The 21,732-nt window shown below is 52.8% G+C and overlaps 2 protein-coding genes across 4 annotated transcripts in view; both read left to right on the top strand.

The window, feature by feature from the left end:
* The first annotated feature begins 1,306 nt into the window (after positions 1–1,306).
* LOC116940761 (uncharacterized) lies at positions 1,307–17,817 on the top strand. Its single transcript, XM_076065782.1, is given in 25 exon segments — positions 1,307–1,376; positions 1,379–1,499; positions 1,710–1,785; positions 1,964–2,062; positions 2,569–2,733; positions 2,845–3,136; positions 3,324–3,374; positions 4,000–4,054; positions 4,485–4,702; positions 5,315–5,424; positions 5,560–5,702; positions 6,282–6,880; positions 7,389–7,600; positions 7,724–7,823; positions 10,417–10,600; positions 10,722–10,877; positions 11,015–11,248; positions 11,744–11,909; positions 12,507–12,626; positions 13,038–13,133; positions 13,338–13,437; positions 13,673–13,889; positions 14,285–14,440; positions 14,831–15,064; positions 16,071–17,817. Coding segments are annotated over 25 exon segments (4,110 nt in total). The 5' UTR covers positions 1,307–1,309; the 3' UTR covers positions 16,210–17,817.
* Positions 2,020–21,732, top strand: part of LOC116940736 (hexokinase-2-like) — a 29,609-nt gene continuing 9,896 nt past the window's right edge. For 2 of the 3 annotated variants that reach the window (XM_032950916.2, XM_032950915.2), the window contains exons 1-2: positions 18,238–18,573; positions 21,250–21,412. In XM_032950916.2, coding sequence (XP_032806807.2) covers positions 18,565–18,573; positions 21,250–21,412 — 172 coding nt within the window. In that variant the 5' untranslated portion in view covers positions 18,238–18,564. Of the gene's footprint in view, positions 2,062–7,329; positions 7,352–18,237; positions 18,574–21,249; positions 21,413–21,732 lie in introns of those variants that run through there. The other variant, XM_076065799.1, reaches the window with a different exon arrangement.

Here is a 21,732-nt window from a genome sequence, read left to right as displayed (position 1 = left end):
CCACCACCCCCCACATGAACACATACACACACCCCACATAGAGCCCCGAGGGGAGGTCACCTGGCCGACAGGTTTTCACCCAGAAGCCCCCTCATGGGACGAAACTTCACGGTTTCCTGCGACCAGGGAATTGGGCGACCTCCCCCGAGGCTACGTGCACCGCGGCGCCGTGACTTGTAATTACATGGTCACGACGGGGGCGAGCCACTGCAGATAGAACACATCCACACTCGACACGGGCCAGCAGGCAGGTAGAGGGTGGGGCAGAGTAACGAGCAGCGGGGAAAACATGGGGCCCTCTCCATGTAGGACGTCGAAGAGAGCACTAATCCGCTTAGAGAGAAGCGGGAAATCTGAGGCTCCTGATTTGACGAGAGGCCAGGGGATTAGCGGCACGTTACCTTTGATGTAAGTACAATAAAAAGGGGAGAGGAGGTAGTAAAGGCAGTCGGGTTCTTCTGGAGTTAAGGATCGGAGGAGCCATCGGGTCTGCTACTGGAACGTCCGTGAGACGAGTAGTAGCGCAGCCAGGCCTCGTTCCCAGCCAGGACTACGTGCAGCCTCGCCTTTCCGCGACTTCTTGCACCTTGGAGTCGAACCGTGAGTACGGAGGAGAAAGGTGAGATAAAGGGGAATATCCCTTAGGGAGAGGGATTGGAGAGAGACGGGGACAGATTGAGTCCTAGACCGCTGGGAGATAGGTTAGACCTGCCCTGCTGGCCCACACTGACGCGGGTAGTTTAGCTTCATTATTCTTGGGGGAATAAAGCACCGGTATTCAATAAACCTTGTCATGTCATTCCTGCGAGTATGGTACTGTGATCCTTCTCGTCGTGGTATCCTGTGTTTGCGTACGAGTGTGTATGTTACCCGCGTGTGTGCGCTCGCCACTGAGTAGCTTATAGTTAACGTGTACGCGAGGTAGGCGGGCATCGTGCACGCGAGGTTAGCTGCGTGTAGCTCGTAGTTAGCGTGTGCGAGAGGTGCAGCGGCGGCGTACCTGTGAGTTTGGTCGTACAGCCCTTTAAACCTGCTTCGGGGCACCTCCTCCAATTGGCTATGCGCGTACGAGTGACGCCCCTGCCCTCTGACCCCCGACCCCGGGTCCCGCGCGTGCGATTGGTGCGCGGCGCCGGGCAGGTAGTCGTGTCGAATTTTGGTGGCTATGCACCAGCCCTTTAAATCATGCCCTGAGGGGCCGTAGCGAGGGGGGGGGGGAGTCGGTGAGCAGTAGCCCTCCCCAGGACACGGAAGAGGGGAGCGGTGGATCACAGATGAGCGGGGAGACGGGGGCCAGCCTCCCCGACACATGCGAGCCGCCATGGATGCCGGCCTGGGCCAGCAGACCCATGACGCTGCTTCCATGAAGATGCTGCCGTCTTTGTGCGCTCCACGCCTGATGGTACAGGTGAACACACACTCATCGCTGCGGCCACCACCGAGTTGCTGATTATTTTAAGCAAGAATTTGGGCCATGAACTCTGCACATTGTTGCCATAGCCTGGCAACCTCCTTTGGCATTCCCTTAATCTTCCTCCAGTGACCATGTTACTGTTACAGCTTGAGGTAGTGAATGAGTCTCTGGTATAACGTTCAGTGAGTGGTGAAAGGATGCTGCCGTGTGGTGTTATTTGGACGTTCACAGAGCAGGCAGAGGACCTCGGAGGGACCAACTTCCGCATGCTACGGGTGAAGATTGCTGACGAAAGTGGCCAGCAGCAAGTGTTCATAGAGAATGAGATCTACGTCATTCACAAGGAGGTCATGGCTGGCACCGCTGAGCAGGTTGGTAACTCAAGTGGGGGTCACGAGTGCTGATGCCAGAGAGTCCGCTAGTTAATGATCACCAAGGAGTCCATTCTCCTGGCTGTAGATGACGCTGCATTGCATGACATAATTGCACCACCATATATGCTCTTCTCATTTGACCATTTACTGACACGTTGCGATTGTGTGTGTGCAGCTGTTTGACCTGATCGCCAAATGTCTGTCCGACCTCCTGAATAAACACAACATCAAGAGCCAAAAGCTGCCCCTTGCCTTCACATTCTCCTTTCCTTGTGTAGGGGAGTAGTGGGTGACGTCACGTCACGCTCGCCCTCGGAGAGAGTGGCGTCGTAGAACGGGACGTCAGGCGGACCCTGGGAGGATGGTGACGTCATGCCCCAGGGGGGTATTTAAAGGGGGACCCGGGATGTAACGGGGGGTCGTCGGGGGTAGGAGTGGGGACTCAGGGGAGCTGATCCTCACCCGAGGCTAGGGGAGGCTACTCCGCCCGACCGGCCGAGGTTGGGGTAGTCCCGGCCCAGGGCAGGGAGGAGAGCTGAGTTAGCTGGGGTTGTAGGGATCCTGGTACCCCTGTCCCCTGGGGAGTTATCAGCTAGGGGGGTGGGTTGGCGTAAGCCTCTAACACACTTTGGTGTAAGCCCCTAACACACTTTGGCGTAAGCCCTTAATAAACGTGGCGTGAACCCCTAACCGCAACTTGCTTCGGAGTCATGGATTGCGCCGCAACAACTGGTGTCAGGAGTGGCTTTATCCCTCGCCGCCATGTCATGACCCGGCTAGAGACGAAGACTCACGTCGGCGGTGCAGTTCCGCGACGAAGAGGACGTCAGGGAGGGCCTCGCGACGAACCCGGGGGCCTGGGCCCCGGAACATCGCCCCGTGGAGCCGGCTCGGCTGGAGCGGGAGGGGACGGCGGCTGCAGGAGCTGCCGCGCCGCCGCCGGACGTGTGTGGCGTGCCATCGCGGGGCAGCTGGAGCTGATCAAGCACTCGCTGGACCAGCTTGTCGTCACCATGGCCGAGGTGGGGAGTCGCGTACCCGCACCGGCCGCGCCAGCGGGAGGAGGGGGAGTCGCCCTTGGCCTTCTGGTGTGCGCTCCTAGCGCTGGCTCGGGCCGCCTACCCCGACCTGGAGGGGATGGGCTTGGACTCCCTAGCCCTCGACAGGTTGTTGGCCCTCGCGGCTGAGCTGGGCATCGTGTTGTCCATCCCGGAGGAGGCCCAGATAACTTCGCTGGCTGTGGCGCACAACATGCAGGCTCACCTCGCCCTGCGACGCCCGGCCATGATGGCAGCGTGCGCGGGCGTCCCACTACCGGCGGCGCTGGACGCGGGAGTCACGGCCCAGGGTGAGGGCACCCTCGCGGCTGTGGCTGCCTTCAACCGTCACGGGGGGGGGCTGCTCGCCGGCCGGAGAGGCGGTGGCGGGCGGGACCTCCTCGTCCGCAAGCCACGGGGCAGGTCACCTGCTTCCAATGTGGCCAGCAGGGCCACTTCGAGCGGGGCTGTAATAACGCCCCCGGGGCCTTCGTACAGGCCTCCCCTTCTGCTACCGGATCTCCGACGGCGGGGCCTTCGCGCCCACAGGCGAGTCGCGATGCATCAATCACGCGGCTGCTCGCTTCACCTCATGCACCTAGCGGGGTTAGGGTCCATCCTCAGGGGGTCACCTCGAGGGGGTCGGGCTCGTGGGCCCCACGGTCGGGCACGTCGGGGGGGTGGCCCAGACGGACCCGCCAGTGGAGGGCCCTCGCGCATCACGTGGTGGCTGCCACTGCGGGGTCCTCGGCCGTTGCGGGACGCGTGCATGGGGTGGACGTGCGGATCCTCGTGGATACAGGTGCGTCTGCCACCATGGTTTCAGAGACCATTTATCGACTGCTGCCACGCAGCATCGGCCCTCTGCGTCCGGTTCACGGGGGTTGTGTGGCCGTGAACGGGGGCAGCCTGGGTATTGTGGGTCACGTCGTTGCTTCCATCGCACTCGGCGAAATTGAATTGGTGGGGCCCATTCTGGTCTCAAAAACCTTGGCGGTGCCGTGCCTTCTGGGGACGGATTTTTTGGCCAGGATGCCCGTGCAGATCCTGGTCGACCAGGGGTGTGTGGAGAGGGCGGTTGCATTTTCTGCAACCCCCCTCTGGGTTGCCACCCTTGGCCACGAGTGTGCGGGCCCTGACCACGAGGTCCGTCACCGTTTCGCCCGGGTCTCAGGTCTTGCTACCCCTCAGGCTGCGCAGTCCGTTGAAATTGGAGTCCCCGGGGACAGGTATCCTCCTGTCTCCCTCCAATTATTTCTCGAGGTCCGATGGGTTGGTGGGCGCTTTGATGGCTGTGTCAGTGGGCCGGGATCCCTTTTTACAGGTCCTGAATTTGGGACCCTTGCCGGTCGTTGTCCCGGTGGGTGCGGTGTTGGCGCACGCCATCCTGGGTCCTCCGGCCGACGGCGCTAGGCCTCCGGGAGGGGTTGTGGTGGGTGAGCTGCCCATAGGGAGGAACGATGCATCATGGATCGATGCGTTGTGCAACGAGAATGTCTCGTTGTTCTCCACGGAGCGCCAGCGGCTCCACGATCTCATAATCAGGTTCACAGATGTGTTTAGCCAGAGTAAATTCGATCTAGGACGAACCACTCTCCTGGAACATCACATTGATACGGGTGATTCGGCCCCTATTCAGCTAAATTCACACCGCTTTAGCGCGGCGGAAAAGGATCATGTCCCCTCTGCGGTTGATGACATGTTGGTGGCGGACATCATCTCTCCATCCACCAGCCCATGGGGTGCCACCATTGTGCTGGTCAAGAAACGGGATGGGAGTCTCCGTTTCTGCGTCGACTTCTGTAAATTGAACAAGATCTTGGTGGCTGATGCATATCCATTGCCTCGCATGGATGATTCCCTCGACGCTCTCTCGGGTGCGCGGTTTTTTTCGACCCTAGATTTGCTCTCGGGCTTCTGGCAGTTGCCGCTTGACGAGGCCTCCAGACCTAAGACTGCGTTCTGCACACCTCAGGGGTTGTTCCAATTCAATCGGCTTCCTATGGGTGTTCATTCGGCCCCGGCCACCTTCCAGCATCTCATGGAGATGGTCTTGGCGGGGCTGCAGTGGGAATCTTGTTTAATCTACTTGGACGACGTGATTGTTTTTGGTCGCACATTTGATGAGCACTTGCTTCGTCTGGAGGCAGTGTTCGCCAAGTTGCGCGCCGCGGGCTTGAAGTTCAAACCCCAGAAGTGTCATTTGTTGCAACCATCGGTGAAGTATTTGGGACACATTGTGAGTGCGTCAGGTGTTGCCATGGATCCGGAAAAGACTGCTCGTGTTCGGACGTCTGTCACTGAGGTGCGATAGTTTTGTTTGCTTCGCATTGTATTATTGCTGGTTCGTCCGTGATTTTGCGACTCTTGCGAAACCACTGCACGCTCTCTCCGCCAAGGGTCAGAAATTTTGCTGGGGGACGGAGGAAGAGGCTGCTTCGGGGCACTTCGGAGGGCTTTGGCGTGTGCGCCGCCTTTGGGGTACCCAGATTTCTCTAGGCCATTCCTCCTCGACACCGATGCCAGTGACACAGGCATTGGGGCTGTTCTCGCCCAGGTGATCGATGGGGTTGAAAGGGTAGTGGCCTACGGCAGCCGGGTACTGTCTCCCACTGAGCAGCGGTATTGTGTGACCAGGAGGGAGCTGCTGGCTATTGTTTTTTTAGTCCAGCTCTACCGGCCGTATTTGTATGTTCGCCGGTTCACCGTCCAAACCGACCATGCGGCCCTCCAGTATTCCCTGTGGATTGACCAACCCTCGGGCCAGATGTCCTGCTGGCTCGAGGTGCTCCAGGAGTACCCCTTGGATGTCATCCATAGGAAGGGGACTCGGCATGGGAATGCGGATGGCCTTTCCAGGCTGCCCCCGGACGGCAGGTGCGCTTGTGCCCTGGGTTCCAGCCGCTGTAAGGCCCCAGTGGACACCACGGCCCAGTTGGTCGCATCGGCCGAAGCAGCGCCCCCTCCGGGTGTGGCATTACCTGTGGATATCGGTCTGGGGCTCCCCCGGGACGTATGGTCTAAGTTGCAGATGGAGGATTCCTCTCTGCTGAGGCTGCCACGCCGTGTGGACTCGAAGGCCCGGAGCTCCGCTCCGTCGGCTGCCTCGGTGATCGCCGTACATGACGACCTCCTCATGCGTTGGGATGCCCAGTTGGAACGCTATTGTATGGTTGTGCCCATTGGCTTGCGAGGTAAGTTGACCAGGGCCATTGACGAGAAACTTATGCACCTTGGCTACAATAAGACCTTGTTAACCCTTAAACGGGACTACTATTGGCCGGGTGTGGAGGATGATGTGGCCCTTATTTTGAAAGGTTGTCACGACTGCGCGCGGAGGAAGGCTCTAGTGGGTCAAGATCGGGCACCGCTGCAGTCCATTCGGGTTTCTCGTGTGAATGAGCTTGTGGCACTCGACATTTTGGGGCCATTCCCTGCATTCCAACGGGGCTACAGGTACCTCTTGGTGGTGGTGGAGTACCTCACGCGTTGGCCTATGACGTGGCCTCTGGTGGACCAATCGGCCTCGTCCATCACTGAGGCATTCGTTCAGGGGTATGTTCTTGATAAGGGGGCGCCAGAACAGCTCTTGACTGATCAGGGTCGGAATTTTTCTTCTCGTTTGCTCAAGGAGGTCTGTGACCTCCTTGGGACGAAGAAGGTCCGCACCTCGCCCTACCACCCCCAGTCCGACGGGATGGTAGAGCGACTGAACGGTACGCTCACTTCTATGCTGTGCCATCACGTGAGCGCGTCCCAATCGGACTGGGACCTGTTCATCCCAGGGGTGCTGGCCGCGTACAGGTTGGCTCCTCATGCCTCGACGGGGTTCTCCCCATTTTATCTCATGTACGGGAGGGAATCCGAGCCCCCGATGCATGTCCAGTTGGACCTGGGGCTTTCCAGGAAGGGCTCGCCTGTCCCTGCGCCCATGAGGGTTGCGCTCGATCGGCTGCGTGAGGCGCGGCAAGCGGCAATGGAGAATTCGGCCAGCCAGCAGGCAGCTACCGAGCGCCTGCCCAAACACCAGGCTGCTGGCCTTCCGTGGGAAAGGGGCCAGTTGGTATGGCTGCACTGCCCCTAAGTGACGTCACGTCACGCTCGCCCTCGGAGAGAGTGGCGTCGCAGAACGGGATGTCAGGCGGACCCTGGGGGGACAGTGACGTCATGCCCTAGGGGGTTCTTTAAAGGGGGACCCGGGATGTAACGGGGGGTTGTCGGGGGTAGGAGTGGGGACTCAGGGGAGCTGATCCTCACCCGAGGCTAGGGGAGGCTACTCTGCCCGACCGGCTGAGGTTGGGGTAGTCCCGGCCCTGGGCAGGGAGGAGAGCCGAGTTAGTCAGGGCTGTAGGGATCCTGGTACCCCTGTCCCCTGGGGAGTTATCGGCTAGGGGGGTGGGTTGGCGTAAGCCCCTAACACACTTTGGCGTAAGCCCTTAATAAACGTGGAAAGAGCCCCTAACCGCAACCTGCTTCGGAGTCGTGGATTGCGCCGCAACACTTGCAAGCAGACCAAGCTGGATGAGGTACCGTGGGGCTGAGCGAGGTGATCTGGGGTTGGAGTTGGTATTAAAGACATGTTCGTCGCTACAGAGGCTCACAATACCCACCACAAATGTACATCCCTGATACTGAAAGGCAGAATTTTTTTTGAAACCGTGATGTCATGTCCTTGGCAGAGCACACTGCTGACTTGGACAAAGGGGTTCAAGACGAGTGGTGTGGAGGGTCGTGACATTATTCAGCTGCTGCAGGAGGCCATCAAGTGTCGTGGGGTGGGTGCAGCCTGGCGACAGGATGCATGAATGCTGTTCAGGTGTAATTTGCGGTAGTATTTTCTGTTCTGCCATGTTGTGTCATGAATTGATGTATGATGATGTGTGACTATATCCTTACAGGACTTTGACATAGACGTAGTGATCGTGGTGAATGATACCGTGGGCACCATGATGACATGCGGCTACGATGACCAACGTTGTGAAGTCGGCCTCATTGTCGGCAAGTCTCACACATACTTGTCAACATGACTCTGGGGGAAGCTACCACCACACTCTGCGCATCGTGCTTGCATTTGAGAGCAATGTCCACATCTCTGACCTCAACTTAGGTCCCAGTAGTAGTGTGGATCTTCAGAACATCCCAAGGTTTAGATTAAAGTCCCACAACTCGCTATGGGATTGAGCGGAAGCTCTCAAAGTCCTCTCTTTCAATCCTGAGGCTCAGGTCAGTGGAATCTGGAACAACTCCACAGTAGATCCTCTGGGTTACAGCTCACCAATGGTCTGTAAGAGAATTAGAACATTGCATGGCCTGCACGGCTATCTTCTACATTAATTGACAACCTAAAATAGTCTAGATTTGAAGTTTTCGTGACTGCAGGGATCAATACTCTTTGGTTCTTTCGGTAAAGTCATGTAGGTATAAAATAAAATAAATTAAATCACTTTGCTTCGGGTCTAACACAGGCGTCCATCATCAGGTGGGACAACCACAGCAAGAAACAATTGCTGAAGTGGGCAAAAGAGCTGCTGTAACAAGAGGCTATATAGGTAAGAGAGGGGGGAGCAGCCAGGGAGGAGAGATAGAGAGGGGGGCGGGGGTGTGGGGTAGCGGAGTGGAGTGCTGCAAGCTAGAGGGATTACAGGGCGAGCAAGGCACGAGCACGACAAAATGCCGGGGGGGGGCGGGGGGGGGGTGGCGAGAAGTGAGCGGGGCTGGGAGTGAGTGGGAGGCTGAAGAAACTGGGCATGCGGATATAAAGGCAACACCATAAGGCAGTTAAGGTTTTACCTGTTAATAACATCTTCCAATGATTGCTCAATTTGTATCCATCTTCTCGGTTGAAGTTATGTCTATGTTTACATATCTGGATGGCTTCATGAACAAACCTTTGATAGTAGCCCGAAGGTTTGCAGAGTACCTTGGTCTCGGAAAAAACAATATCATGAGAGCCCTCAGCGTTATAGCAATGGTCAGCCACGGTGGAGGTATTAGTTTAGTCGTGTTTCAGATCTGACTTGTGTTCCTGAACACGGTCCGAGATATGTCGTTTCGTTTCCCCAATGTAGCACCCACCACATGTGCAACTTAGTTTGTAGACTCCAGGATATTGCATGTCAGGGATGACATCCTTCACAGACAGGATTAGATCACGGATTTTGTGTACTGTACTGAATCGGACCTGAATCTTGTGTTTGTTTAAGATTTTGGAAATCTTACCATTCCTGGATGTTATGTTTGAGAAGAGACCTGATGGCTCGTTGGGACACTCTGTCTACCGGAAAGCCACCCACACAGGTTCCTATCTGAAACCTGATTCCCACCACCACCCAGCACAGAAGAATTCCCTCATCAAAACACTACACCATAGGGCCCACTGCATTTCTGACCAACACCACCTAACCAGTGAACTGGAACACGTACACCAGGCCCTCAAGATGAATGGGTACTCGGACCGCATTATTCGCAAAGCTGTTTCTCCAACCATTGAGAAACATCCCCCTGAGACGCCGATCAAAACCATCATGTTACCATACATAGCAGGCGTTACCAATTTTTTTTCCAAAATCTTAAACAAACACAAGATCCAGGTCCGATTCAGTACAGTACACAAAATTCGTGATCTAATCCCATCTGTGAAGGATGTAATTCCTGACATGCAATATCCTGGAGTCTACAAACTAAGTTGCACATGTGGTGGGTGTTACATTGGGGAAACGAAACGACATATCTCGGACCATGTTCGCGAGCACAAGTCAAACCTGAAACACAGCAGAACTAATTCCTCTGCCGTGGCTGACCATTGCTATAACGCTGAGGGCTCGCATGATATTGTTTTTTTCCGAGACCAAGGTACTTTGCAACCTTATGGCTACTATCTAAGGTTTGTTCATGAAGCCATCCAGATATATAAACATAGACATAACTTCAACCGAGAAGATGGATACAAATTGAGCAATCATTGGAAGGATGTTATTAACCAGATAAACCCTTAACTGCTTTATGGTGTTGCCTTCATATCCGCATCTCCAGTTTCTTCAGCCTCCCACTCCCAGTCCCGCTCACTTCTCCCCCACCCCCCCCCCCCCCGGCATTTTGTCGTGCTCGTACCTTGCTCGCCCTGTAATCCATATAGCTTGCAGCACTCCACTCCCCCCCCCTCTCTCTCTCTTCCCTGGCTCCTCCCCCCTCTCTTACCTATATAGCCTCTTGTCACAGCAGCTCTTTTGCCCACTTCAGCAATTGTTTCTTGCTGTGGTTGTCCCACCTGATGACGGACGCTTGTGTTGCGCCCGAAACGTCGTGATTTAATTTATTTTATTTTATACCTACGTGACTTTACCGAAAGAACCTAGAATAGCCCAACGTAGTCACCAATCTTAAACCATGGATCACGTAGTAACTCTACTACTCACTGCGATAATTTGCTGGCAGCGTTTTAGATATTCACCAGGCTGCTCCTGAAGCCGTTCACTGGCTCACTCGCCAACCCCAACATCAGCAAATAAATACTGATAAACTCCCTACTGTACAAAATACAGGTAGTGACGTGCGGGCGTGTATGTCTGTGTGCGCTGTGCGATTGCTGTAGACACGGGCACTAACATGTGCTACATGGAGGAGCTGAGTAACGTGGAGCTGGTGGAAGGCGACGAGGGCCGCATGTGCGTCAACACGGAGTGGGGCGCCTTCGGGGACGATGGAGCGCTCGATGATGTGCTCACCGAGTTTGATCGCGAGCTCGACCACAACTCTCTCAACCCCGGCAAGCAGCTGTATGTCACCCTCATGGTACCGGCACTGGCTGGGTTGCATTACGACACTGTCCCGCGTGTCATGAAACGGCAGTGAGAGTGGAGCATGGTGGTGTGCTGTTGCGTGCTGTTGGTTGAGCAGGTACGAGAAGATGATCAGCGGCATGTACTTGGGTGAGATTGTGCGCTTGGTGTTGGTGAAGCTCACGGAGGAGGGGCTGCTTTTTGGAGCAAAGGTGTCATCTGCGCTTGGTACCAAGGGATCATTCGAGACGCGCTTCGTGTCTGCCATGGAAAAGTGAGACTCCTGCATCACACATTGATTATATATCAGATATATGATAATTTTATTGATATTTTAAAAGGTATTTTAATCTTTTAGTCTGGTATAAGGATGATTTTAACAGGTGATTTTACTATGCTGTGGCACACCAGGGAAAATGTAGGGCTTGAGAAGGCAGAGAAGATCCTCAAGGACTTGGGGCTGCAAGTTTCAGTGCAGGACTGCGAAGCCGCCTGTCTGATCTGCTGCCTGGTGTCTACTCGTTCCGCCCACTTGTGTGCCGCCGGCTTGGCTGCCGTGATGACACGGATTCGACAAAACCAGGCCAAGGATCGGCTGCAGACGACCGTGGGTGTGGCCGGCTCTGTCTACAAGCTGCACCCTCAGTGAGGGCACTGTGACACAATGCACGCCCACGACCATCGATGCTCCAGGAGATTTGACATTTGCTTGTTTTCATTCAACAAAGCAGGAGATTCTTAGTCGTTACTTCATTGCTATCACGTGTCGGCAGCCCGTGCTGTCTCTCTCCTGTCATGGTTTTAAGGGAAGAAAATGCAGGGCTAAACATTTTGGGGAAGATTGATGTTAGGTTGTGTTCTTGTCCCCTTCTGTATCACATGGTTGGTTGAGATGACTGGACTTCATGGAGCAAGAACATGAGTGGGTCATGTTCAACGAGCTCTTCCTGGGAGCCTTTATGTCTCTGCAACAATGACCAGAGACATGGCATAAACCCACGCAGCCTAAAACGCCACGCAGCTCAATCGGTCTTCAGCCTGTCCAGCACTTAATTGGGGCCAGGGAACATATTTCTTACTGCTGTCTGGATGTGGCCTAATGTGCACGTATGTCTTTAGGTCCAATCTCTTGAGTCACTAATGCATCACACTGGCAGGGAAGGGAGAGTTCCTGACGCTGGAGCTCGGGGACGGGAACTTCATTGTGATGCTGGTGAAGCTGCCAGGGGGTGGCCGACGCGAGGCTTCCGTGTTCAAAAAGATTTACTCCGTGCCCGAGAACATACAGCGGGGCACTGCTGAGAAGGTCTGCCGCATCCGCCTGGATCACATTAACATAAAATCCCGGTTTCCGAATTCAAATGTACTTGTTGGATATGCTGATGAACACAATATAACATCTTGATATAATTCTGTGCTGGTGATGTTACTCTGTCTTATATGAATGTGCTGGGTCAGTAGCCTGTGACCTTATCTTCATGAAGAAACGCTTGACAACAGAAATTATATTTACTGTTCGGAGACAAGACTCCACGTTTTGGCAGGCAGGGCTTCAGAGTTGACTGAAAAGCCAGTTATCTGCAGCTCACCTGATAACTCTTCCAGAAATGCTTTTTAGACCAAATGTTATGATGTGCCCTGATCAATCCACTGTTGGATGAATGCCTTGACAAGCCATCGCCACCTCTGACGATCTTGCGATGCAACAAATCCATCCAGCACCTGCACACGAGCTGATTATGCAATGCAATTACTTGTATATAATTATAAATGTGTGTACAGTATTGCGACATGCCGCACCATAATTTTCCCATATCATGGTAAACACCCATGACGTGTGCTAACCGGTGCGAGTCTCTGTTGCCTCTGGCTCTGACGCTGGCATGTACGCTTCACTCTCCAGCTGTTCGACCACTTGGCAGAGTGCGCGGGAGAGCTGCTGCAGGAGAGTGGCCGGAGCGGCCGATCCATCCACGTGGGGCTCATCTTCTCATTCCCCTGCTGGCAGGGCTCACTTGGGGAAGTAACATTGACCTGCAGTAGTGCGTTGGCTGCGTGTTGTCGAGGTTCATAGTTTTAACCCAGTAGCCTACCCTGGTAATTACTGCCTGTATATTACATGTAGAATAACGTCATGTGCGTTACAGCAAACGTTAAAGATTAACATTGCTGTATTGGGATCACACACCACATTCATTACCCTCTACTGTCAGACAAAGACCTGATTGTAGGCCAGGTGCTATATCACCATGTGCCACGGGGACAGATGCCACTGGGGGTGCCCTTTCAAACGTTTGAGATGAGATGTAGGTCGCCACAATACACCATCAAGCCATACCATGCTACTCGACACACTGCCACACCACACAATAATGCACGACCCCACCACACGGTACCATGCTAGGCCATGATGCTGTTGATTCTGTGCGGACAGGGTAAGCTTATGAAATGGACCAAGATGTTTGGCGCATCGGGGTGTGAGGGAACGGATGTGGTGACATTGCTTAAGGAGGCCATTGCTCGGCGCAATGTGAGCACCCTGCACACACCCTGCACATATCCGGCACACACTGCACATGTCCTGCATATGCTCCGCATACACCGTGCACACATCCTGCATGCTACCTGCACACAATGTTCACTCACCCTGCACACCCCCTGCACATGCTCTGCGTGCACTGTAGACACGCTGTGCCTCTCCCACATGTAATGGGGTTGCTGTGGGTTGTTGCAGGAGTTTGAGGTTAAGTCGGTGACGCTCACAAACGACATGGTGGCGACCATGATGTCAGTGGCCTACACAAGCCCGCACTGCCAGGCAGCCCTCATAGTCGGTGCGTGGAGCCCCACGTGCGTGACTTGCACTTGCACCCACTCTCCAACCATTTGCAGCTACAGCCCTCAGTGTTTGTCCCACAACACTAGATGCTCAGCTGTTCTATTGCATCTTCTTCCCCATATTTTAGCTACGAATGGCATAAGTTTCTGGCTCAGGCCACCAATACGTGCATTTCGATCATACCACTGATCGGTTCCATGTCACTGCAACCCACGGTCTCTTTTCCACAGGCACGGGTTGCAATGTGTGCTACATGGAGGAGCTGGATAAAGTGGAGCTGGTGAAGGGGGAGGGAGGCATAGGCAGCCCCAGGGAGGGGGAGGAAGGCCCCCACATGTGTGTGAATGTGGAGCTGGGAGCTTTTGGGGACAACGGTTCACTCGAGCACATGATGACAGACTTTGATAGAAACACGGACAAGTCTTCCCTCAAATCTGGCGAGCAGAGGTACCAAGCCTGCACACTATATCTATGTTTTATTTTACCAGGTAAGGCCTGCTGAGCTATATAACTCTATTTAAGATGCAACCTGGCTACAAATGATAGCTCAACAAAGTGGCTTATCATGTGGAAATTTATAGTAGCCATATACTCTAAATGCACGTTTCTAAATGTTGAGGGAAACCCGGAGAAAAGCCCGGAGAAAATCCACGCGACCACGGGGAGAACATGCAGACTCCAAATATACAGGCGTCAGGGTCTGGATTGAACCCACTGCCAGGCGAGGCAGTTAACATCTCGCCACCATGGCACCCTATCACCTTATCCTCATCACTGCCCTCTATAATTTCATAAAGAAATGAAAAGGGTTGGGAATAATCATGTTTCTTTGTCTTCCTGAGGTTTGAGAAGATGATGAGCGGGATGTACCTGGGTGAGATTGTGCGGAACATCCTCATCGACCTGACCGAGCTGGGCCTCCTGTTCCGTGGGGTCGTGTCCGAGAGGCTGCGCACACCCGGTATCTTCGAAACGCGCTTCCTGTCCTACATTGAGAGGTAGCATCCTCCTCTTAACGTGGACAGTGTTTAGGAATGACTATTTCACAGGTGACTGGCTTCAAGTTGATTTTAAATGCAATGGCTGTGTGTTGACATACAAAGACCTTTTTGTGTCACATCAACGACCATTCGGTAGACAGAGAAAGAGTGCTACTGGTGCGGTGTGTGGTATGGTCGATGTAGTGGGTTGGTGTGGTTGACATAGTTGATAGACTGGGTGATGTGGCTGATGCAGTGGATGGTATGGTTAATGTTCCAAATTGTGCGGATTGACATGGTGAATGAGTTAGATGGTGTGGTTTCTGGAAATAGGGGTGGCTGATGGGGCAGTGTAGGTTGGCATAGTTGATATGATGGATAACGTGTTTTTATCTAACCGCAACCTAGTGACCGGCTAGATTTGCTGGAGGTGCGCTCCATCCTACGGCAGTTGGAGCTAGTCCCGACCTGCGACGACAATCTGGTGGTGAAGGAGGTTTGCCAAGTGGTATCACGCCGTGCCGCCCAGCTCTGTGGTGCCGCCATGGCTGCTGTGGTGAACAAAATGAGAGAGGGCCGCCGTGTGCAGTGGCTGAAGCTGACAGTGGGCGTGGATGGCACCATGTACAAGCTGCACCCTGGGTAAGGCCCCACCAATGGGGCAAGATCTTGCGCCAAGGTTGCCACCTTTCCAGGTGTAGAGGTGTTAACTACGCACTGTTCGGTAACCTGCATTGCCACCAGGTATCAAGGGGGCAGTGCAGCGTTACCTCGGTGTACATAATGGTTGGGGTCAGACGAGGTGAAGTGGATCGTAGCCACAGTTTGGGGAGAACCAATCAGACAGTTCCACGTGGGAATGTGTGATCGGTTATACCTGGCCACGAACGAGTATACGAAGGGTGACCCAACAGAGCTCGGGGAGTTCTCTCCCTACACGAAGACCGAAGCCTAGACTGAAGACTAGCTAGGACCCTGGACGAGCCTTCCAGCCCTTTTGAGGGCTAAGGCTCGGCATACCCAGTGGTCAGGACCCACCGGGCCAGCGGTGGGTCAGATAGCCTCCCCTAGGTCCCAGCCGGAGGACTCTGGGATAGGGTAGCGGTAGACGTGCGAGTCCCGCCAAGCTAGGAGGCTGTACCTCCTTAGGTATCTAGGAGATTAGCGGTAGACATGCAAGTCCTGCCAAGCTAGGAGGCTGTACTTCCCTAGGGTATCAGGTGAGGGGACCGTATACCCCTCTGTGTGTGTTAAGGATTGTATGAGGAAAGAATAACAATAAACAGAGTGTGCCTCCTAAGGAGTTTACTCATCTTTACAACACTACACAGCTATAACCTGGTTTGACCCGGACAGTTTTAGAATTGGCATCTTTGTTCTGGTGGCAGGAATTTAGTTGGATAAAGATTTGGCAGTACTGTATTTAATTTAATTACAAAATGCTGCAGTTGTGCTCGGCCTAGATTGGTTGAGTATGCCACGCTTTGGACTTGAAAAGGTGGCAACTTTACTTGTACTATATAGAGAATGTCACTCAGGAAGGCTGCAGTGACTTTAAACATTCACTGTTTTCACCAGAGAAAGTCAGATACCATAGAGGGGGTGCCTGTGATGATTGTAAAATTAGCATGTGTGTGTGTGGGCGCAGTTTTTCACGCGTGATGCAGAAGACGGTGCACGAGCTGACGCCCCACTGCGTGCTCACATTCCGCATCTCGGAAGACGGTTGCGGAAAAGGGGCTGCGCTCATCGCAGCGTCCAGGCTGAGCCAGGGCAGCCAGGCATGAGAGTCGGCTTGGGCCATCTGCAGTTGGAGCTGGGCCCTGGGCGGAGTGACTGCAGTGACCTTTAACCTTAATGCCAACTTTTTTAGTCTCACACCTCGCCAAGAGCACAGTTAGATAAGTGGTGTAGACGTTTTCTTGGTTCTTAATAAGCACGTTTGCTCACAATATATGAACCATATTGTTTAGTGGCAGCTGTTGTTGCTTGAATGGGTGGGTGATTCAGAGGGTCAGCTTGGGCTATTGCCTCTAAAAGTCGAAATTGGAGAATCTCTGAAGGATCCAAGCTCAAATTTCCTCTGAAATCCACACGGGACGGAATCCAGTCACAGCTTGAGTTTATAGAGATGTAATCTTAGCCTTAACTCATAATTTCCCCCTGTCCAAAATAAAGTCAATTACAGAAACTTTTATACAAAGTCTCTATTGTATTTGTTTGAGCCATTGGACCTGTCAAGATAACCAGAATCCAGGGCAAAAGTCAAGACAAAGAGAAAATAAATAACTTTGGTTTGCCAAAAGCAACATCGGACTACACAATGGAATATCAAGTGTTATGAGACAATTAGAAAACACGTCAAATAAGCAAGATGTAAGTGGTTATAACAGGATCAATTCAGTACTAATTCAAACAGGAAATCCAATGTATAAGTAACATATTAAAGTTTGTCGAAGTCTATATCTCATTAAGGCAAAGGAACTTGTGGTAAAGTTCCCAATTAAGTTCCGGTTAATCTGGGAAATTTACCAAAATGCTGGGTCATGACCAAGAGGCCTATAGTAAATGGAGTCAACTGGTCTTTAGGACTAAGGGAGCTTTGGGCATTCAAGGTACTTGCGATACCAGGTGTGGTCAACGCTTGAGGCTCAGGTCGGTGTCACGGCTTCCTGCACTCAAGCACATAGTCATGGAAATAGGTGAGAGTGTTGGCTCACAGGTCTATAGGATGCAAGTTGTGCAAGATTGCATAGATGACAAACTCACAGGTCTAAGTCGTAGGCCATGCAAGGTTACAGAGATCATTGGCTCACAGGTCTTTTGACAGAGACAGAGCAGAGTTACAGATTTCTTAACTCAAAGGTCTCGGGCATTTTTTTTTTATCAGGTAAGGCTTATTGAGCTGTATAGCTCTTTTTCAGAAGTGACCTGGTCACAAATGATAGCTCAACGAAGTGGCTTAACCCGTGGAATTTTATAGCAGTAAAATACTGTAAACGCATGTTTCTAAATATCTACAGTCACTGATACTGTACTCCCAGGAGTCTGTATGGCTGAAGGGATGTGTAAAACATTCTTGAATCTTTTTTACATGGGGGCATAGTCTGATTTTTTATACAACCCAGCATTGGTTAAACTCAAGCAAAGTATGGACCCGTTTTGACAGTGTATTATCAGCAAAGCTGGGCATGCTTGAACCAATTGGGCATTGTTTGGAAACTTGAGATTGGTAATCGGTATTTTTTTCGGTATATATTTTACATGAATGAGCCAGTTATAGGCATGTATTCGTTTTGCATTTTTTTTAAATAAAACTTTACGGGTGAGGACGGTGCCGGACACTTGGTGCCTGGGAAATTTGAGTTGAACCTGGGACAATAAAACTCTTGAGCGACGTGGAGGGCGCTATGGCGGGCGAGCGTGAGACCCACATTGAAGGTCATCAGAACAAACGTTGGCCAAGGGGACACCTGGCCGCAGGAATGCAGAATGCAGGTAGGGAGGCCTGGGGTTTCACGTCCTGGGTGGGGACAGGGTCCGAAGGTCGCGGGGCCCGAGTATGGGGGAGCAAGGTCTGGACGAATCGATGTGGGTCCTGCGGGGTGGAGCGCCATTTACTCCTCACCTGAGTGCAGGGGGAGGGCAGAAATGGAATGCGTGGAGGAAGGATGTAGTAGAGGAAGCATGGCTACGGGAATGAACGGGATAGGTAATGGTAGGGGGTGGGGGCTAGAATGAGAGGGAGGGGGGGAAGGGGAGAGGAGGGAAATGACGGAGGGGAGGAGTGGGGAGGAGTGGGGCGGAGTGGAGGAGGAGGGGGGGCAGAGAGAGGAGGAGGAGGGGGGAGTGCTCCTCGCTCTGCTCACGCTCGGGTTGTGGTTGAGAGGTCAACTCCTTCCTTCGCCGCGTTCCTCGCCACGACCCCGGGATACATTCCCTGGCTCGTCACCCCACTCTCACCATCACCTCTCACTAACCCCTCGTCACCCACTCATTCCACATCACTCCTCTTCACCCCTCGTCGCCGCTCGCTGTCGCCGAAGCTGCTCGCTTCCCCCAGGGCAAGAGCAGTGGGGATCGGGTCCAAGGGGCGCGCTATCCAAGCTCCAGAGAGCCGGGAGGCCAGGGGAGGCGCCACCATGTCCGCGGTGAGCGCGATACCACGACAGCCGAGAGGCGTGAGTTGGCGTGGTGATCGTGCGGTTGTTTTAACCGCAGTGCGGATGTGTGGCTGTGCGCGTGGTGTGGTGTTATGGCTGTCGTGTGGTGTTTTACGCGGTGTAGCACAGGGCGCGTGCGGTGTTGCTTCGCCAGCTGTTGTGTCAGTGTGTGTGTGCGTGCGCCACTTGCAATGGCAAGGTTGGGGATTTTCCTGTCACGGTGGTAATGAAGACCTGGGACCCCTGTGATCAGGACACTGGGGCCCCTGTGGGAGCATCCCTGCGAGAGGAAACCTGGAACCCTCGTGTGAGGGGATCCCTTAAGAGTGAGGTCCTGGTACCCCCGTGAGTGGGACCCCTGCGAGAGAGATTGTTCTTGTGAGAGGGGACCTCGCACCCGACTGAGACGGACGCATTGCGACATCGCGCCAGGGCCCCGGGGGGCGCGTTGCCATGGTGACCCCGGGGGGCGCGTTGCCATGGTGACCCCGGGGGGCGCGTTGCCATGGTGACCCCGGGGGGCGCGTTGCCATGGTGACCCCGGGGCGCGCTTCGCGGGGTTGACCTGGGAGCCCTTTGGGGGTGTCCCAGGGATCCCCCTCCGAGGCCCCCTCGGCCAAACAGCCGCCAAGAAACACTTCTCAGCATGCAGGCCACGGGTTATGCGTGAACAAAGGCGGAGAGTGAGGGTGAATACGCTATAGTAATAGTGAGGATGCAGCAAATTCGCTGTTTATCCAAGAGGCACACGCTAGACTTTATTTTTCAGGAGGGTGAAGGAATGAGGGAGTGAGTGAATGACTGGGTGAAGGGTTGTCTTTCACAGCGTAAAAGACAGTCGTGATAACAGAAAACCTTTGTACTGTATGTGTTCTTATTTATTTAACTTGGATATGAAATAAATCCATGAGACGTGAAACTGCCTCTGGGTTACATCAAGTCCTTTTAAGGACACTGAGGGTAGAACCCAATGACTGAGTGAAGGACAGAGTGAGTGATTGAATGATTTTGTGAGTGGAGTGAGTGATTGAAGGAGTGAAGGACTGATTTAAGGATTTTGTGAGTGGAGTGAAGGACAGAGTGAGTGATTGAATTATTTTTTGAGTGGAGTGAGTGATTGAAGGAGTGAAGGACTGATTGAAGGATTTTGTGAGTAGAGTGAAGGACAGAGTGAGTGATTGAATGATTTTTTGAGTGGAGTGAGTGATTGAAGGAGTGAAGGACTGATTGAAGGATTTTGTGAGTGGAGTGAAGAACATAGTGAGTGATTGAATACTTTTTTGAGTGGAGTGAGTGATTGAAGGAGTGAAGGACTGATTGAAGATTTTGTGAGTGGAGTGAAGGACAGAGTGAGTGATTGAATGTTTTTGTGAGTGATTGAAGGAGTGAAGGACTGATTGAAGGATTTTGTGAGTGGAGTGAAGGACAGAGTGAGTGATTGAATGCTTTTGTGAGTGGAGTGAGTGATTGAAGGAGTGAAGGACTGATTTAAGGATTTTGTGAGTGGAGTGAAGGACAGAGTGAGTGATTGAATGATTTTGTGAGTGGAGTGAGTGATTGAAGGAGTGAAGGACTGATTGAAGGATTTTGTGAGTGGAGTGAAGGATTGACTGAAGGATTTTGTGAGTGGATGAGTAAGTACTGTAATTGAAGGAGCGAAGGAGTGATTGAAGGATTTTGTGAGTGGAGTGATTGAAGGATTGAGCGAGTGTATGAGTGAGTGGGCACCACAGGGTCCTGGCCCAGATATTCTGGATTCCGATTTAATTTCCGAGAGTTGATTAATCCTGCAAAGCGAGACGCGGCTCATTGCCCCACACGCTGCCAAACAAAATTAAAATGGACGTCTCGACTCACAGCTGCCTCACACGCACTCACATTCTTCACTCACCTTCTCTGTTCACTCAACCACTTGCTCATTCAACCCTCCTTCACTCAATTTATTCCCCTACCTCCTTCACTCACTCGATTACCTCCTTAGGCGATCGACTCCTTCACTCATAAATTGCTCTATAACTCTATTTAATCGCTATTTCACCCACTCGTTCACTCACTGCTTGGCTTGTTCACATTAAAATTCTTCCACTGCACTGTGCTGACCGCTCGCATTTTGGCTGAGGGGCAGTGCAGGAGCCTTAACACCGCAGAGGTCAGAACAAGGTTAAGTGATTTTATTAATGAATTAAAATATTTCACTTCGAAAATACCTTCAGATGCAACATCATTAAGGGTGGCCTGGGAATCATCCCAACAAAACTAAGTCCTTACCCACCGGTAAGATGAACATTAATTACTGCGCAGGAAACTAGATTGAATTCATAATCCCTGGAGACAGCCTGCCCATGGGGCATTCACGCACCTTGCACACGGCCTGTCGCTGAGACTTTCACAGGCTACACACAAATCAATCCTGGATGTCTGCGTGTACCAGAAACATTGTTTCAATCAAGAATTAAAACAATAATCTGGGGTAGGGCGCTTTTTTCGTGCCACACTGAAGCTTGACCAGCCATTGTCAACCCTGCCACCCGTTCTCAGTCAATGACTTGTGAGATGGAGTAACTAGCTCATGTCTGGATTTGCTAGACAATTTACAGAGGCTGTGCTGTAAGGTGTGTGTTATATGAAGGGCGCAGTACGCTGACATTTCAAGTGGTGGTGCAGGTGCAGGTACGGCTGCAGAGCCTGGTGTTGTCGAATGACATCCTGTGCCAGGTGAGGGTGCGCATGCGAGCTGCCATGGATGCCGGCCTGGGCCAACAGACCCATGACGCTGCTTCCATCAAGATGCTGCCATCTTTTGTCCGCTCCACGCCTGATGGCACAGGTGAACACACACGCATCGCTGCGGCCACCACCGAGTTACTGATCATCTTTTGCAAGAATTTATTGGGACCCCGTGTAGCCAGTCTGCTACAACAACAAAAATAATAAAGTTTGGAGACGACGAGTAGGTACTCCGTGTTGTGTTCTGTTTTCCAGAGCAGTGGGTGACTGAAGGGGATTTGTGTATCTGTAATAGTGACGAGACACACCCTCCATGCCACAACACCGCAGATCAATCTCCCAGCACGGAGTCTGCCCAAATCTAAATTATAACAGCTGTGTAAATCGAATGACATTTAACATACAAACATCTTCCCAAAA

The sequence above is a fragment of the Petromyzon marinus genome, chromosome 9 (genome assembly GCF_048934315.1).
Source record: "Petromyzon marinus isolate PM22_M1 ecotype Great Lakes invasive population chromosome 9, UKy_Petmar_22M1.pri1.0, whole genome shotgun sequence".
In the NCBI taxonomy this organism is placed as follows: domain Eukaryota; kingdom Metazoa; phylum Chordata; class Hyperoartia; order Petromyzontiformes; family Petromyzontidae; genus Petromyzon; species Petromyzon marinus.
The sequence above is the reverse complement of the archived record's forward strand: the minus strand, read 5'-3'. Positions and strand labels throughout refer to the sequence as shown.